Genomic DNA, 19,785 nt, shown 5'->3' on the forward strand with positions numbered 1-19,785 from the left:
ACCAGGGGCCGGGCTGAGTAATCCGCTGGGGTTTGCTTTCGGGAGCTTCTGTTCCCTGAGCGCTTTCCGTAGAGTTCCGGAGGGCGGGAATGAAGATGGCGGCCTCCCAGTCTCCGGCCCGGAGGAGCCGAGAGCCCGGGGCCCCACTCCTCAGTGCGCCCTCAGAGAACAGCGCCCAATTACTCCCGTCACCCTGCCTCCGGCCGCGCTCCGAGCTGACCGAGCCTGCGACCGGTTCAAGGTAACCCCGAGCTTAGAGCTTACTCCTCGGCTCTGTCTCTGTAGCCGGCTTCCCTGTTCTAATACCTGTAAGCTCTGCGACACTCAGACACCCCTGATCCTTCTGTGACCCTGAGGGACCTGAGGCCACGCTGACCCTGCGTGGGCTTCACCCCGGTTAAGCCTCTGGAGCGATGTCCCTCAGCGGAACAGACTTTTAAAAGTCCTGATTTTGTGCTCCGTTGCTCCGCCGCTTGCCGGGGGCCGGCCCCTCCCCCCGCGGTCTATCTTCCCGTCGCTTTGGATTCACTTCTCCGCCAGTCCTACCTTTCAGAAAGTGGTTGATTTTCTGTTTCTAGAGTTGCTGTTCTTCTTCTCTTCGATCTCCAGTTGGATTTGTAGGTGTTTGCAATCTTTAGATAAGCTATCTAGCTGATCTCCCGCTACCTGAAGTAGTCTCAGCCTGCTACTTCTCCGCCATCTTGACTCCTCCCCCCGTTACCTTTAATTTTTAACAGAGCTCTGATCAATATAAATACATCTCTTAGCTATGTCAGTTTTCATAATGGGCTGTTAGTATTTTGACCTTCCAGATTAATAGTTATATATAATAAAATTATCTTTCTGGTCAGAGCATCTCCAAAGTTATTAGTATTTAAATATTTTTATCTTATGGATCACATGTTTAATTTCACCACCATGTAAAATCCTAATACACAGAAAATAATTTTTAGACTATATTACACCCATTCAAATCCTACACATATATTCTTATACCATTTTGTTTTCACAAATAGGAATCAATTGTCAATAATTTCTCTTTAGAAGATATACATAGGTTCGGAAGTCTAATGGAAAAGTATTTCCTCCTTCCTTCTCCCACTTTGTATTCTTTAAATGCATACTTATTCCTAAATCAATCCTTCTCCCTGGAGAGTTGAAACAAAAAAGCAAACACAACACAACAAAACAAAACCAATAACACAAAGAGGGGACAGAGAAGGGAAAAGAACTTCAACATATTCTATGTTGAAAGCTGAAAGATCCACAAAGAGGGTGATAGAACATTCTAGAGCAGAACCAATATCCCAGGCTATTTCAGTCTGATGTCCTTTCAGAGCTTTCTCACTCTTTGGTGAATATATTCTGATAGGTTAGTGCCAGGACTATCTTCTCAGCACTGATCCCTATACTGAGGGTGGGATCCTATCCTTCTCCATCTGTCATGGGCCCTCCCTACTTCTTTTTTTGGGCTTTTCTTATATAAAACAATACAGACTTTTCTTCTGGATACTTTCCTATCTTTGACTGTGTTCTCATCTTTGATCATTTCTCCCTAATGCCTTTTTCCTACCTTCATCACAGGCTGTTTACATTGTTAAACTCTGGCTATAGTTACACAGTTTTAAAAAAATATTTTACTGGATATAGAGCATGCATGTAAAAAAATATATATAAGATATGTGCTTCTCCCTGAAGTACATCTTATATGAGTTAGAGCAGACAGTTAGAGGTAAGTTTTTCTGTGTTTGTTTGGCTAGAAATGTCATTACTTCATCCCTACAGAGGAAAGATAAATTTCTAAGTTGACTAATTTCCTTCCAAAACTTTGAACGTATCATTCTTATTGCCTGAAATATTAAAGTTTCACACTATAGAATCTCCATTTGGTTCTTTTTAATAGTTCCTATTTCTCTGTTGAGGTTTCCTGTGCATTCATTATGAACATACTTTCCTTTATGTCCTTAAGCATAGTTATAATAGCTACTTTAAAAAATCTTTCCCTGCTAATTACATCATTTGGGACATCTCAGGGTCATTCTCCTTTGATTGCTTTTTCTTTTGAGTATAATCTGTGTTTTCCTCCTCCTTTACATATTGAGTAGTTTTGGGTAGTATCTTGGACAATTTGAATAATCGCTGTAGAAGCTCTGAATTCCATGATGCTTCTAGAAAGAGTGCGATTTTTCTTAAAGTAGGCAGTTAACTTGGTTGAACTCCAACAGCAAACTACTTCCCCTGTGGTGAAGAGGCAGATGAATTCTCAGTTTTGTTCTTTTAGCCTCAACTGAGCCACGTTGGGAGTCTGCACCAGGCAGCCAAACTGAGGCACAGTTTATACACAGAACTTGAGGTCCCTCCCCCTCTGACACTTTCTAAGATTTCGGGCTTCCCATTCCACTTCAAGCTTGAAATTTCCTTTAAGCTCCACACTCTGCTTCTTCAAGCTAGGGATACTATGAGGTTTCTCTCTGAATTTTAACTACCCTGCATGGTGCAGCCCAGTGTCTGTTCTCAAGCCAGCCCCAAAAACAAGAAGCTAACCTAGAGTCATCCTCTTTCACTGAGTGTCAACTCTTCCCTTAGTCAATGCCTTCAGACTGTTGATGCTTTACTATCTTGCCCAGAGTTTGTAGCTGTTTTCTGCAGGAGGTCTGATCCAATAGGGGCTACTTGGCAACTACCAGAAGTGAAAACTTTTGTTGCCTCCATTATTGCTGCTGTTAGCTATGAGTCAAGTCATCAACTCTTTATAGGTAATCTGTATTCTCCTTAAGGTTGGTTTTAATATTTTCTCCTTGTGTTTGATGTTCTGCCATTGAAATGAACTAAAATGTACGTAGGTGTTGATTAATTTTATACACTTTTCTTGACTCTTGAGATTAGTTTTACCATAAGTTCTGGAAAATTCTGTGCCATTATTTATTTGAAAATTGCTTTTCCACACTATCTCTATTCTCTCCTTCAGTAACATGCATTTGAACTTTATCACTTCATTCTCTTTCAGATTTCCACTTCTTAATTTCTCTGGACTACTCACTGAGAAGTTTCTTCAGATTTGTCTTCCAATTTTCTACCCAACTGTGTCTAATATGTCATGTAATGTTTCCATTAAGGTTTTCATTTCATTTATTCTGCCTGATTCTTTGTGAAATACAACCAAGAAATTTGGAAAGTGGCTTGTTCTCTTCTTAGAGTTTTATTCTTTTTTATTTCTTCAACCATATTAAATACAAAAAGTTGACCTTGGTACCTGATAATTACAATATTTGCTGTCTTTGTGTATCTAATTCTGAATTTTATTTTTTCTGCTGAACTTTGCTTAAGATGGTTTGTTTAATCATGAATGTGAAAATCCCATATTGTGATAAAGTCCCTAGGACTTTATCTATAGAAATTCTTTAAGGACTGTATGTAATGAGGCTCCAATCCAGAGACAATCTGTATTTGTACTGGAAACACAATCAACACGGAATCATTTTAAACTGTTTCTAGCTTAGAATTATTGCACTCACAGAGCTGGTATCAATTTCAGCCCCACTCCTTGGTGGTTTCTGGATCTAAAGCTAGGAATTCTTAGGGGAAATTGCTCTCTTTTTTCTTCCCAACTCAGATCCAAAATGAAGATAGACATATCTTCTGTGGAACTGCTTTCTTCCTGCTCACCCACCGAGGACTTCTGGAGTCACAAAGAGTTACCCAAGTTTGCACTGTGCTGTAGCTCCAGGCTTCGTCTCCAGTCACCATATTGCCAGAAATGAAACTGTCTCATTTATATTCCTCCTGCATTCTCCTCGGTTCTAATTTTCTAAGTGTATACTTCAGAACTTTTGTTAGACTGGCACAACATATATTGGAGAATAACTTTTGAGTTCAGAATGGAATATTCCACACTACTCATGGGCCCTGATAAACAATATGTCCCAGGGTCAAAGAAGACACCATCTTCCAAACTCCTTCAACGTATCCTCCCTTCCGATCTCCCCACCTATTTATCTTCACCTAACTTATCCTAAACCAACAAATGAATCTATAATTTCATTAAGTAAGCACTAAAATTTTAATAACTATTTGTTAACTTTACACTGTAAAACAATCATATTTAGTTAGTATTCCCACCCATAATTATGTATTCCTCTTTAAGTCCTTACCAGCTTAAAATTCTGAACATGGTTTTCCTTCTAGTAACTAAGTCACCAAATACCATTTGCTGTAAGCTGATATAATTAGTATCTACTACTGTTAATTACCTAGGTTCAGCTAGGAAATTTTGCCTCCTTTTTCATACCTTTGTTCATTCATACAAACAATTGTATTAAATACCTGCCATGTGCCAGAATTTTCCTAAAATAAAAACTTCAAATGTTCATTTTATGCCATATTCAAGAGGCTGTAAAAAGATAACATAACTTGATATATGAAATGTTTAATGTTCTTGATTTGATGTCTTTTGGTTCCCAAACATCTTAATATTAGAATGTATAATCTCCTGCTTCCTGCCTACATATGAATATCATTGTTTTAAGCATAGGGAGCCTGAATCTTGTTCATACAAATTACAGAAAACTAACTAAAAACTCATTTTGCTTACATAATTAAATAAGAGTGGTATCAAGGTTCAACAATTTTCTAAGATTATTAGATAAGAACATGTGACATTAGATCACAGAACCAATAGAATAGCAAATTCTTTTTGATTCCCTTTGCTTCTAAAATTAATGAAACTGGAATGAGTATGGTAAATTAATTTACAGACTACCTTCTGAAATCAAGGATGGCAGACATTATGATATTGAAAAGGATGCCCAGTTTATAAATCTAAAGAAGAAGTAAAATACAGCCAGCAAGATAATTTAAGGAGTTTTGTGTTTTTGTTTTTTTTTTAACCATCAACTCTACTATATTAGTAAAGGAATTTCATTTACTTCAAATCAAGAACTTCAAAAGTTTCATAGAAAAATCTACCCTAAACATCAACTTACGATAAAATAATGTCACCTTAAACAGAAATTTATAAATCTGATAAAACATCAGAAAGTACATTTTATGTTATATTTATCCATAATGTTTGAGTGAATGCTCATTCTTTCTCCTTGTATCTATCTAATGTGTTTGATGTTTTCAGAAAATGTCATTATGACATTAAATAAAAGTAATGACAAACTAAAGCACAGAAAAATGTATTTTGAGATTTGGTTGAAGGATTTGTGGACTTCATGCTATTTTGCTTTCACACATTCCAGGGGAAGTATAATATCTCTCTATAGCCCAAAATGACTAGGAATAGATTAGAGCCTACCATTCTCACCTCCGTGGGAAAAGGGGAAATTGCACCTAATCTGTAGCTTTGATTTATTCCTTCTAACATCTTGTAGACAATTTAATTTTGTAAATTCTACTAAGTTGAATTTTCTCCTTGCATGTATCAATTAAAAATATTTTCTGACAATGGAATCATGAAGATTTTAGAATTATAGTAAATTGACCATGTATTTCAACTTGAAATTATATGATCCCTCCAGAAAGCATTAATAAAGTTATTGAGTGATAAGACCATGTCCTTTGTACATTCTTGCACAATTCATTACAGCATCAAAACCAGGAAAAAATGGAAAGAAAATACTCATACTTACACATGGGCAAGGCTTAACAGCATCACTTGGAAAAAATCCAACTTCTCCAGATGCTAAATTTCTACCCTAAATTAGGAAAAAAAAATATCAGTTTTAAGAACCCATTTACCACAAATGATAATCTCATAATGCTTTGTACATAGTGTTGTTAATCAGGATCCTCAGAATTATTTACATGTTTTATCCATTCCTAAACATTAACTTACTATGGTTGAGGAAAGAAAGCAGAAGCAAAGAGGTTTTAAAATTATTAAACTTTACGTGTTGTTTCAGATGACAATTATAAAAGAATTCACGTTTGACTTCCCAAACTACCATTCCATCTTGTTAACTTTATATCCCTCAATCAATCCAATATAGAGATAACAGCGTATTTAATCTTTCTATTTTATGTTCACTAATACAAGCAGATACATTGGTTTTGTGCAGGTTCACAATTAGAAATGTGATTTAAATGGTTACTATTGGCATCTTTAATAGAACTCATAAGAACATTCCTCCAACAGGACAGGAGACATTTCAAGACTTGTGGAAATGGAAAACAACATGATGATGTTTTAGATAGTTTTCAGATTTAGGAGAAATGACAGGGTGCTGATCAAGTAAAGACAGTTAAGATGTTGGAAGAAAGGATTGTAGGTTAAAATGACATTGTAAATGAGAAGAGAGGGAAGAAATTAGCAGACTTTTAGGAAAACCTAAACACCAATGGACAAAAAAAAAAAAAAGAGTTTATTCTTGGAGACCTTTGAACAAATTCTTCTTAATAAAAAAAAAAAAAATCTCATCAGGGAATGTAAATTGATACAGCCACTGCAGAAAACAGTATTGAGTTTCCTCAAGAGATTAAATAATACAAGTACCATATGATCCAGTTATTCCACTACTGGTATTCACGCAAAGAAAACAAAAACATGAATTCAAAAAGATACAAGTGCCCCTATGTTTATTGCAGCATTATTTACAATATTTACAAAAATAAATAATATTATTTACAATAGCCAAGCTATGGAAGCAACCCAAGTGTCCATTGATAGATGACTGGATAAAGAAGATGTGGTGTATGCACTTTTGCAAAAAGACAAACTATACTCAAAACACACTACAGCAATTAAAACATATTAAAAAGTTCTTATGACTTCTTGTCCAAAAATTGGGTTTATTTTTATTTGCTCTTTAACCATTGCTTCCTCTCAGTAGCTAAGATGAGTAAATAGCATTATGACTGGTATTACATGCTCAATTATTTTTGACAAAGAAAAGTAACAAAAAAAATGTTCAGCAAATATTCCCCTCTTGAAACAGCATCCTTTTGTGCCCATGGAGCTTAGCTATGAGTTCGTGGAGAAAATTTTATAAAGTGGGAATCCAGAATTAAAGGATGAGGAGGAAAAAGAAAAGAAGGGGGGAAAAGGGGAAGAGGTGGGAGAGATACGGGAAAGAGAGAGGGGAGGTGTAACAGGAAAGGGGGAAGGGTTGGAGGAAGGTAAAAAGAACAGAAAAGGGAAGAGGAAAGGTGAGATTCAGACAGAGGGAAAGCAAATAGCCAATCAAGGACAAGATGTTTACTTGGGCAAGGTTCAAGAATTGTATTGCACTTGCGTATCAGGGAAAAAGGTAAATGAACAAGTAGAAGATTCATTCATTTATTCAACAAATACAGTATCTAGTATTAATTTGGTTAAACACTTAGGAAAATGCAAGAATTCATAAATCATTTCCTGTCTCCCCCTAATCTTCTCAGAATGAAGATACATATACATATAATTTTAATACATGGTGAAAAGAGCTAAATACTCTTGGGTACAGAGGAGAGGCTATGGAAATTGGAAAGATATTTTCAGTATTAGGGGTTTGCCTTCAGGGGAAGAGAGGTGGGGCATGTGAATATAAAATGTGTGGGGTGTGAACATATAGAAATGGAAATGGAGGAGAACATTTTGAAAACAAAATAAAGCATGAGAAAGGGACAGGGGTATAAAAATACAGGTTGTGCATAGGAAACACAAGTAGAGTCTAATAATGGCTTATACTTAGTGCATCCTTACTGTATACCACTCTGAGCATTTCATAATCTTTACAGTGATCCTTTGTGGTAGGCCCAATTACTATCCCCATTTTATAAGTGAGGAAAATGAAGCATAGAGAAGTTAAATGATCACCCCATGATCACAGAGTCAGCAAGTGACATAACCAGAATTCAAATTCAGATTTTCTAACTTCAGAGCTTGGTACTGCCTCTCTGCACAAGCATTAGACTCATAAAGGAGGATGGAGGGACATGGAGCTAAAAGGTGGCAGGGAACCAGTGTGACTGAAACATTTGAATTTATCAGTGGTGAGGGGGTTTCAGTGATGCAGTTATGTGCTTTAGAAGAAGTAAACTGACATCAGTGTGCAAGCTGGCTTGTAGATGGGCATGGTGTGGTAGGTGAGAGTATCATTAGAGAACTATATCACAGTAAGGGAGGAGGGGAAACTGGTACTAAAGATATTGTGGCACTAGAGTCTACAGGGCTTGCCTGGGGAGTGGGTGAAGAGGAGACCACGGGAGTTAAAGACTTGAGTCAAACTGCCAAGGATGGAGGTGATTACATAAGCCACCCAAACAGATAACCTGGTTGTAGATGACAATTATACAGAGGGGAACTTTAAAGTCAATGGAGCAAGACTATCATGGAAGAAAATGTATACAGAAGAAGATAAAAGAGCTTATAGGAATGAATCTAACTAGGAGGCAGGAAGGATGTGACAGAGGGAGGAGAGTCACAGATTGGAGGGTGATGAGAACACAGTAGCTATAAGGCTGGAATGAAGTGTTCGTCTCTTCAACTGCATTCTCGGAGTGCCTTATTTATTTTAAGCATGACCTTGAGGTACAAGAAAATAACCAGGATATTTGGGGACTGCATGCCTACCCAGACCTTTTTACATGACTGCACTGCACTGTTACTTGAGTACAACAAGTACAGGTATGTGGGGAGAGCCCTACACCAAAGAAGCCTCAGAAGAGGAAAAGACAAGGGTGACTATTTTTAAAAAGTAAAATCAGACCTCTGAGAGCACACTAAAGGAAACAAATCTGTTTTGCAGGGGAGAGGCCAGAGACAGAGCTCCATGATGGTCCTTCAAAACTAGAGCTGAAGAGAAATCAGCAAGCTGGAAGATTACAGCTATAAGAATGGTGAACTGTCAATTCCCATTAGTCAGAAAAAGAGCACATGGTCTTCATCTACGGAAAGCAGCGTTCAGGAGAAGCTGTGATATCTCACAGGCATGTTGACCAGCACCTAGAACCAAACCGATACAGGGTCCTTCATACAGATTGATCCTTCCACTTATTCCTCCCCCAAAGCTTGGCTCACACATTCCTACTCTGTCATCTCTTCTATAAAAGCATCTTCACTCTGCAGGCACAATTTAATCTCACCCTGCCCTCTTCTGACACCTTTCCAGATTGTTTGTAGCACACTGTATCATGGAGGTTGTTATTGGTCTACACGGTCTTTTCCTTTACTGGACTGAATTCTCTGAATCCAGAACAATGTTTTTACAAGAGAATGCAAATACAGAGTGACTATTTCATAAATGTTTGCAATTTGAGGTATTTCTCAACTTGAGAGTCCCATGTTAGTGAGTAGCATGACCTTAAGTTCCTCTTAACTGAAAAGAAGAAAATATACCACATTTTGTTTTCACACAGTCAAGCACTGAGAAATATTAAATGTTTCTACATATGAAAATATTCTTATAGTGGCACTGCTTGACCTATCTCTGAGGTTTTATAGAAGCAAGTAGCATGTTGAAGAAGGCAATGCATAAAACAGAGAGAAAGGAGGTGAGAACACAAATATAAGACTAGGACACACATTAGTAAATTTTTAACTTCTGAAGGTGTATGGACAGACTCAGCTTTTTTTTTTTTTTTTTTTTGGTCATTCTTCCTTTATTGAACCAAGATTCCACCTGAAAGGCATGAATGGGAACTGTCCTAGACATTAGAGGAAGGGTCATGGTCATGTAAGAAATGTCCTAAAACTAGGGTAAACATGCAATTTTCTGTCCAAACCAGGATCTTTTGAGAGGAAAGGGTAGTGATTAATAACTATGTCAGGACAAAAGGGATAAATTGGGACAGTTAGGGGTAAACCAGGACATACAGTTAACTGTATCAAAAACCATTTTGTTCTTTTTCCCTACATTTCAAGAACACTACTGGAGTTTTCTCAGGGAGGGAAATTTTCTCTCAACAGAGTACCAAGGTCATTCTGAATTGTTTTTTCCTCAATGAAATGCCTTAGCAGTGTAGGTTATATTTCTTTAATGGTCTTAGACATCCCTTGGATAACAAAGAGGTGAGAGATAATTTAACATATCTTAACAGATGAATAAAGCTGCATTTCCTCACTCATTCCTAGGAGATGTCAGTTCTAGCTATGGGAGAGAATACGTGCTGTATTCAATGATTTTCCACTTATTAAGGTAATAAGCATCCTACAACATTTGGAAGATTAAAAAACAAAGTAATGTGTAGGAGGAGTGTCTTTGCTTCCCCGGTGGATGTGTGTGGGATGTACACTGATAATTCATTAATGCTAATGGGTGGAGCAGCTGTCAGTCCCCTACGCTGCGTGGATGGAACAGCAGACTGTAGCTACGGAATAAGCCATTTGCAAAGCCAGTGATTTTGTGCACTTTATGTGATGATCTATCTATGAAATTTTTACTAACTTTGAGAGAGGCATGCAGTTGAATTTTCTTCCTCTTTTCATTCCTGGATGGGCAGTGTATTGTGGGTCAAATAATCAATGTGTCGTTCCTTTTATGTCCCTTACAAATGCCAGAGATAAAAAATCTTATTTTCTAGTTAGCCCCCTGTCTAATATTGGTTCTTGAGAGTCCCTTAACGTCTTCGAGGTCAATTTGAAAACATTCCTCTTTCAGAGTTACATGTCATCTGGTGTACCATAGAGTTCTATCTTTATATGCATTTATTCTGCAGAGCATTCTCTCTATTATGCGAGGAGACTTTTGTAAATCTAATGGTCCCGGTTGATTCATTCTGATGAAAATATTTTCTTTGGAAAGTCTCTGAGAAAATAAGTTATGGGCTATCTATGGTAAGAAAAGATGCACCTTTATAATTTTTATTAACTAAAGTAGAGCAGATACAAAGCAAAATAATATTAAATAATTCATAAAATAATAATGCCTTCTGTCCTGAAAATCAAGTTGCTCCCTGTAGAAAAACGTATCAAACTAAAATTATTGATAACTTTCTCTGAAATTCCTGATCATAAATATAAATGCAGATTCAGACACTTCCTTATTTCTAACTGATCTTAGATTATAACTGTTTTTCATTTTTCCCTAATAAGAATCCACAGTAAACCATAATGAATTAAAACTACATTAAGTTTGATGGTAGAAATGATATTTGTAATCTACCAGTACAGAGAAAAACATTAACGAGTGCTAGCACAGCAGAGCTGAAACTGCTTTTTCAAAACCCATAGACAAGGATGGCTTAAAATGACAGAGGATATCCTCCAAAAATCTTAATCGTAAATTGCTTGGCTCCTGACTTTGAAAAAGGAGAAAGAATTGCTTTAAGAAAAATACAGGGTGTCTTTTCCCTGTGGCTCATTTATCCCCTTAATACCACCTGGATTGGAGGTTTAATGCACTCCTGGAATAGCACTGAACAATTTGAAACAGATGTGGAAAGCTGAATTTAAAAGGGACAGATTAATGGTTATTTATGAAAGATTGGAAATTTTCCCAAGTTACAATGCCCTAAACACTTTCAACGTATGCATGATGGTGCTGTGGAGATTACTAAGCAATTTATCACACATGGGTAATGGCCAGAGCAACTGTCACCGTACCCAGTCCTCTCTCACTGTCAGAAATGTACAGTCTGGGTATGGGGGGGAAGAAGACATACAAGGTAGTCATGAATTATGGGAATCTAGGCAAATATACAAATTAGTTTACTGACCAGATGGATGGATGGATGATGGATAGCTTGTACCAAGCACTATTTTTGGAATTATTCTGACAGGCTTTGTGATCATGTGCAATAGAACCAAAGGACTGGAAAAGAATGAAGACCAGGACAAAAACCCTGACTGAAATTATAACCTTTGATAAGGAGCCATCTGTGATCCTAGCTGCCACCATAACCATTGTTAGTAGTTAAATATACATCAGTACTAGTTGTTGGAAAACTCAGAAAAATCACTACCATTCAGTAGGGATGTGGCTTTGGGAAAGCTCATTCTCTTTCCAGCTCTGCTATTTAAAAAAACTATAACCTTAGGCAAATCTCCATGGTAAAACAAGAATGATGACAAGGTCTGCCACATATGCCTCACTAGGGTAATACAAGGATCAAAGAATTAACTTGTCTGAAAACACTTAATGACTGCTAAAAATAACCATTTTTCTATTTTTTCCACAATATTGCTTTTTGATTATTTCCAATCAATTTTCTCACTTCTAAATTTTTTTGTAGGCTATTCATGTGTTATTAAAATAGAAATACCTAGCCCGGTAATAATCCCACCATCCTCCTTATATTTAGACAAGTCTGCTAAACCAGAAGTAACATAGATTCCTGTATAACTTTCACCTGAACAAAAAATACTATATTCAGATAGTCCATTTCCTTATCTCGAATGTGCTAATGTTTTCATGCAAGTACACACTTCTTTGGTCATTGCTTCTTGTATGACGAGTAAGATGGGCATTTTTCCACCAGTGAACAACTTGAAAATTTGTCAAGCGTAATTGCATAAGGTTCTACCTAATGGTCATTACAATGAATTCCAAAATATTCACACAAACATACAAAAGAACAAAAACATAGTCAAACACTTTTACCATTTATTAGCCAAAAGAGAATAGCATTTTTAACTTTTGTCCAGTGCATAAACCCTAAGGGTTTTCAAAAGACAATAAAATTAATATTCCTAACCTAGTTCATTCATAGTTAAGTGGCTGTCATAGGCTCAGAATTCCGAATAACTTTAAAAAAAACTTGTATCTTGGATCTTTGGAATGTATCTTTGATTTATAAGGGCTTATAATTGCATCAAGTCATCAAAACATGTGACTAAAGCTTCGATATTTGATGGCTTTTTGAATGCACACAAGATTGTTTGTGTTTACTACATCACTGAGATTTTGGCAGAAAGAAGTGTCAAAAACTCAAAAAAAAAAAAAAAACCCCTAAAAGTTGTGAAATGTGCACTAAGAGAAACCCACTAGAAAGTCATAAGCTATATTTCTACACTTATTATTTGTGAGATGAATATAACAGCAGAATGAGACTTTGTAGAACATTTTTCTTATTATCCAAAAAATGTATTCTGTGGGGTTCCTGGACTTCTCTAGCAGGGAAGGGGACTCTAGTTTTTCATGTCCTGAGGCTTTTTCTCTAAAGTTTCACTAGGTAAGATATTGTATGTGATGTAATCCTGAATCAAAACTTAGTAACTATGTTTCTGGTAAAGGAAAGAAGAGCATACCTTTGATGAAAGAAAAAAAAAATTAGCAAGCAAAAACCAATCTGAATGTAGGTAGGCCAAATCACAAGTGGTTACTTAGTACAAAATCTGGAAAGAACAAGGATCTACCACTCTTGGAAGAAATTCTATTTAGGGAGAGGCCATATAATCCAAAAGGTAAACCAGGCTTGACAGAGGTCCAAAATATAGAAATTTGTTTTTCTAATCCTGGCAGACAACTAATGGATGTTTTCCTATCCTTGGTGATTTTAATCTTAAGTAACCACAAAGGAAATATCCTGAGTAATGGCACTATACACATCAAATGCTCATGGAGCATTAGATGTTTTTAAAGAATTTACTTTTCTACTAAGAACAAAATCACTGCTTTAATGAAAAGTGTATTGACTACCTGATATGTATGAGAGACTATGTTACATACTAGGGGATTAAAAATGACTAAATAGTTATCACCTTCAAGGATCTTATTCAGATGATGTTGGTTCCTTAATTAGCTTTTGCTTTGGTCATTTTCATAGATTTTTGCAGAATTTTGGACTAGGGAAAAAAACCTAGGAGGTAAAAATTTGATATGGATAGACAGTCAGGAGTCTGATGTTCTATTCCTGTCTTTCTGATCCTTGAGTAAGTCATTTAAACCTTTTATGGCTTCAATATTCTTGCCGGTGAAATGACAGGGTTTGACCCAAGGATTTTTTTCTTTTCTTTTCTTTTTTTTTTGACTCAGAATTTCTCTTTTACCACTGTTCTTTGCTTACATGAGCCCTTTTCCTAAATCCCTACAGTTCTCCTGTCCGTTACTGTTACTAAGAAGTATCTGATCCACAAATTCTTAATTAGGGATATTACGTGTCAGTAATTGAATCTGGTTACACTTATTTATAGAAGATAAAGACATTTTAGGTCCTAAATGACTTTCATTTTACCTCGGTGTGAAGTCCTCTATTCTCCAGGGTATACAGGATTGACTTGTTAGAAATGACATTCCTTCATTCACTCTTCAGGAATTCCAATTACTATGAATAATTAAAATCCAATATATGTTATAACCTGAGAAATTATTTGGACCCAAGTCTCGAGGGCACAGACCTGTGCACTCTACTGAAACCCCTTGTGGTGTCAAATCAACAGCCATATCACAGATGTAATTGCGGATCGGTGGTCCACCGAAGGTATTTTGTGACTGACACGTCCTTGTAGTAATTATGGCAAAATGTGGCTTCTACGGTAATGAAATAAGAGAAGAAAATATACCACAACAGAATTCCTCAGAACTATCCCCTTAATAATGTTGCTTTCTATTGGGAAAAAAAAGACTTCACTGTCTAAACTTCTCCTTAGACAGCGGTGTTCTCCCCTACGGACGTTATAACCTACTTTTTTTTTTAAGATTTTATTTATTTATTTGACAGAGAGAGAGATCACAAGTAGACAGAGAGGCAGGCAGAGAGAGAGAGAGGGAAGCAGGCTCTCTGCTGAGCAGAGAGCCCGATTCGGGACTCGATCCCAGGACCCTGAGATCATGACCTGAGCCGAAGGCAGCAGCTTAACCCACTGAGCCACCCAGGCGCCCATAACCTACATTTTGCCCTGTACCAAACAAAGGAAAAATACAAGTGAAGAGCTGTTAACCAAAAATGCCCATCTTGAGAGTTAACAGTTAGGACCTTACCCACTTTGTCAGAGGCTTGCCAATTCCCACAATACAGTCTGTACACTTGGAAACATTCCTGCAAACTCAGTTTATGATCTATTCAATCAAAGCCAGTTGGCAATCACCCAGGGAGAATGTTTCTTACGGGCCTTCACTAATGTCTATTATCGTCTATAATCATCTCTCCCTGGCTTCTCCTGTTCTATTATAGTCAGACTCTGCCTTTTTCTTCTTCCCTGTAATTAGGGACCCTGATTTAATGCAATATTTTGAGGTAAACACCTGTCAAAATAAAGGTCTCATGATTACATGACATACTATTACCACATAAGCTGTACTATTTTCATGTGGCTTTTTTACCGCCACATCCACAATTTCAATTCTGCCGTGGCTTCTCCTGACTTTATCCAAGGGATGGGCAAGTGGTGAGAGGCAGTTAAGAAGCAAAGTCAAGATCAACTGAGGAAGACCTTGAAACTATGCTCTAGCACTGCCTAAAACGGTACTCCTGCCATGACAAAAACCAAGTTTGGGATTTCACAAAGAAACGCTCTGGGGCAGGCATCTGAATGGGGAAAAACACAGTTCCCAGAGATGTTTATTCTATGGTTTATAATGTCAAAGCAATGAGCCTTTTGGTGTCAAGAATCAGTTTTCTTAACAAAGAAAATTTGATTCTTTAAAAAATTTTTTTGTTCAGGGGCGCCTGGGTGGCTCAGTGGGTTAATAAGCCTCTGCCTTCAGCTCAGGTCATGGTCTCAGGGTCCTGGGATCGAGTCCCGCATCGGGCTCTCTGCTTGTCAGGGAGCCTGCTTTCTCCTCTCTCTCTCTCTCTCTGCCTGCCTCTCTGCCTACTTGTGATCTCTCTCTGTCAAATAAAAAAATTTTTTTTGTTCATCTTGTTATTTGCCTCTGGTTATGACACAGAATGGCACCTGAACTGCAGATCAGGGAGTTAAAAACAAAAACAAAAACCAAAACAAAAACCATATATATATTTTTCTATTGTAGCTAAAATTCCTGTGTGGTCTAGAAGAAACGAGAAAAGTCTCTTAATGTAGAGCAAAGGAAGAGACTCCTTTGAAATGATTTGGCTACTAAAGTTGCAGGGAGAGATGCCAGGAGTAAAGACCTACTAACTCCACTCCACTGTACCTCACTTCCCTGACCCCAGAGGGTTTCTGGGCAGGTCCTGTGTTACAGGACAGACTGCTTAAGGCTTTTAACACAAAAGGTCAAGACTGCTTACAGCTGAGTCCATAAGTAAGCAAATCATCTCCCAAGAAAAGTTTGTTTTCTGTAAACCCCTGCCTTGTTGTGTTCCTTCCTATTCTCCTTCCCTTTCCTTGAGCCATCTTACTTACACTTTCCTCATCCAACCTTGCTCTGAGAGAAGGACTCATGATTTAGCCTACTTATTTACATGAACTATTCCCTCCAGGATTTATCATTTGTGCTTTTATGTCTAATTAGGAGTAAAAAGTTTAACATCTGATTAAAGAAATTTCAAGAATTGGGTATAGGAATTAGGAGGGAAGAGTGGGCTTCTATGAGCCTACATATGTTAATGGGACTCTTCATATGGAAACATGGGGAAGATGAAATTTTTAAAAATTAAAAAAAAAAATCATTTTCCCACTTTTGGAAAAATGAAGCTTATCTTTCAAAATCATTAGCCATTATACAGAAATAAACTTTTTCTCCTTTTCCATTTTCTTTCAAATTTACTTCCTATGATTTTTATAATACCCTTGTGTGTCATTTAGGTATTAAAATCCCCATTTTATAGATGAGGAATTTGAGGACATAAGGTTAAATAGCTTAAAGACTATTCTGAGAGAACAAGGATAAATTTAACTCTGACAAGATGAATGAATATTTTAATGGTCTCTCAGTTACATTGTAAAGTATAAGTTGAGTTAATAAATAATGAATTTTTGTAAAAATTGTAAAAAACTTGTAAATAACATAGTACAGAAACAGCAGTCTGAATAGCATTATTCATTCCAGACCTATGGACTGAATGCCTATTTTAGGCTAGGCGCTAGAGATAAAGAGATGAAAGCCACAGTTCTTAACTCTCTGGAGCGCTCTAATCAGGCAGAGAGAACCATGAACAGACCATTGAGGATACACCAGAAGTGTTATGCCAGAAACCCTTCTGTCAGGTTCAGAGAAGACCTCAAGGGAGGTGTCCCAACCTGAGCCTCGATGGTAAAGAAGCATTTAGCTAAAAGAATGGGAAGTAGAAGGGTAAATTCAGACAGTGTAAAATATGAATCGATAGCTATAATTTTGAAAAAGCATGTCTTCTATGAAAAAGATTCTCCCTGACTGAGCCCTTAGTTTTGTTTTGTTTTGTTTTCCAGGTTAAAATGAGGAAAACATATCTGTTAAAAAAAAAAAAAATCACCTGAACATCTGAATGGCCAATTATAAGCAATGGAATTGTAATCAGTGCTAAATATATCAGGCATATGGGAAGTCAAGTTTCTTGACAAACTAAGAAGGGTTCGTCTGTTGCATGCAAGCATGACAACTGTGCTTTAGGGCAAAGATGGTAGCAAAGTGGATTTAAAAAATACTTTTTATTTAAATTCAATTTAGTTAACATATACTGTATTATTAGTTTCAGGGGTAGAATTTAATGATTCATCAGTTTCATAGAACACCCAGTGCTCATTACACCAAGTGCCCTCCTTAATGCTCATCACGAAATTATCCCATACCCCAACCCACCTCCCCTCCAGCAACACTCCATTTGTTTCCTAGAGTTAAGAGTCTCTTAAGGTTTGCAAAGGGGAAGTTATCACCTAATTGCCCACAGCCAAGTCAAGAGCCACCCCTACCCTACCCTCTCCCCAAGCAGGGTAAAGAGGAATGCTTCCCTCAGGAGACTCTCAAGCTCTCTCCAAACAGACTTATTTTCTGACTTTTCAGTTTTTCCTTTGAGGCAAAGAGAAAAAAAATTAAAAAGCTGAAACTGCTACATAAAGCAATGCTGTGTTTCCTGATTGTTCTACCAAAGAAGAACTAAACCGCCTTTAAAAATGTATTTTTTTTCTTTAGAGGTGTTAAGAATTATAAATGATTCTCCTAAAACAAAGGTAGGATAGTCTAACATATAGAACTAAGGCAGGAGAAGAGAAGTCTGAAAAAGTCTAATTTTAATCCTGCAAATGACAACATACGTAGATGGATGATAAATTTGGCCCTTTAAAACCACAATTCCAATTTACCCTCTTTATGGAGATTTCTGTGAATTAATCAGAATGTGTGTAAAAACATTTTCACTCCTTAGAATAAAGATCATGTAGATGCATGATTTGTAAGTGTGAAGTGTGAAGTATCACAACTATTTTTCTAGGTTATTTAACTTTCATTGTGGATAAAAATATATATTTTTGGCACACTGATTACAGTTCTCCTGGTTATAATTGTCTTTTGGTTCCAGTTAGCTTACAAAATTCTCCCTGTGGAACACTTGGGTATTCATAAATGACAATGGAGCAAATAAAACCCCATGATAAAGGACAGAGGATCCTCATTGTTTCATAAGCTTTACTATAAGAAGAAAATACATAAAGCTCTTTACTGTTTAAAAAAAAAAAAAAAAAGACCCCATAGTTGGCATGCCATGATTTTACATTTGTTTGCTTCTTTCTCTTGCCCTCTTTGTACCTCTTCTGGGAAAATACAGTTTCTAATAGAAATAATCTCTCTCAGCATGAAGAATGTTCTCCTTCATTCTTAAATCCTTATTCTCACATACAGAAACAACTTTAAAGCAACAGGTGTGTCATCAGTCCAATGACATGATCAGAATGGTTCCATATGTTGTTACTCTCAGTAAAAACTATGCCTTACACCTGCACTAGGAAATGTACTCTAAATGGCCAATTTCCTCTTTTATATTCATTTCACTTGAAGACAATTTTATGGAACTTTCAAGGAAAGAGAAAGAAGACAACAAAGACGACAAGAAAAAGCTGCCAAAATGAATGCCTTCAATGCAAGGACCATACAGAGAATATTTTTACAGCTCAATTGTCAACTCATTGTTTGAAAGAAGTTCTAATGAAAATGCAGATACCCACTCACTTTGATAGCATTAGAAATTACTGTTGTTATAATCATAATATAGACTAGACTATAATAGCTATTCATAGAAAGTTCCTGATAGAAAGTGGAGGATAATTTGTATTCTCTGGACATAGAGTATGTAGAAAACATGACAGTCTACAATAAAATTCAACTTTCTACACTAACGAGTGAAGTGACTCACTTGAAGGAAGAGGAGAAAACAGTTTAGTCTTAAAAGCATAATTTCTTGAAAATTTCCAAATAAGCCAAAGCACTTAACTAGTACAAAAGACATTTTTGAAATTCAAATGCAAAGCCCCTGTAATATTGCAATATCTATATTGTTACCCACAGTTTTAACTTTACAGGTATTTGTAGCAATATAATTATAAAAGTGTTAACACAAAACTTAACATGGAAACCAGCTGCATCACCTATTCTGAGCTTTGATCATTCCTTAGGTCATTAAACCACAAGGTTAGAAACCTGTTGTCTTTCTTTGTGGTCAGTACAAAACATGAAGTAAGACCCAAAGTACCTCGATGAGGGGCACCTGAGTGGCTCAGTGGGTTACCCTCTGCCTTTGGCTTGGGCATGATCCCAGGGTCCTAGGATCAAGCCCCACATCCGGCTCCCTGCTCAGCAGGGAGACTGCTTTCCCACCACCCTCTCTGCCTGCTGCTCTGCCTACTTGTGATCTCTCTCTCTGTGTCAAATGAATAAAAATAAAATCTTCAAAGTACTTGGATGAATGAATGGATGAATGCTAGAAGCTACTATTTAATGAGCACTGGGCTAGACCTCTTTCATATATCATTTATTTTATTCTGTATGCATTTTACAGATGATAAAACTGAGGCCCTTATAAAACATTTTACAGATG

The 19,785-nt window shown here is 36.9% G+C and overlaps 1 protein-coding gene across 1 annotated transcript in view; it reads right to left on the minus strand.

Annotated features, from left to right (window-relative positions):
• The window catches only part of LOC111142837 (vav guanine nucleotide exchange factor 3), a 367,424-nt gene that overhangs the window by 42,764 nt on the left and 304,875 nt on the right, over positions 1-19,785 (minus strand). Inside the window, exon 21 of the mRNA XM_022496164.1 lies at positions 5,634-5,699. Coding sequence (XP_022351872.1) covers positions 5,634-5,699 — 66 coding nt within the window. The remainder of the gene's footprint in view (positions 1-5,633; positions 5,700-19,785) is intronic.

Source organism: Enhydra lutris, unplaced genomic scaffold (assembly GCF_002288905.1).
Source record: "Enhydra lutris kenyoni isolate GAN:26980312 unplaced genomic scaffold, ASM228890v2 scaffoldscaffold9, whole genome shotgun sequence".
Lineage (NCBI taxonomy): Eukaryota > Metazoa > Chordata > Mammalia > Carnivora > Mustelidae > Enhydra > Enhydra lutris.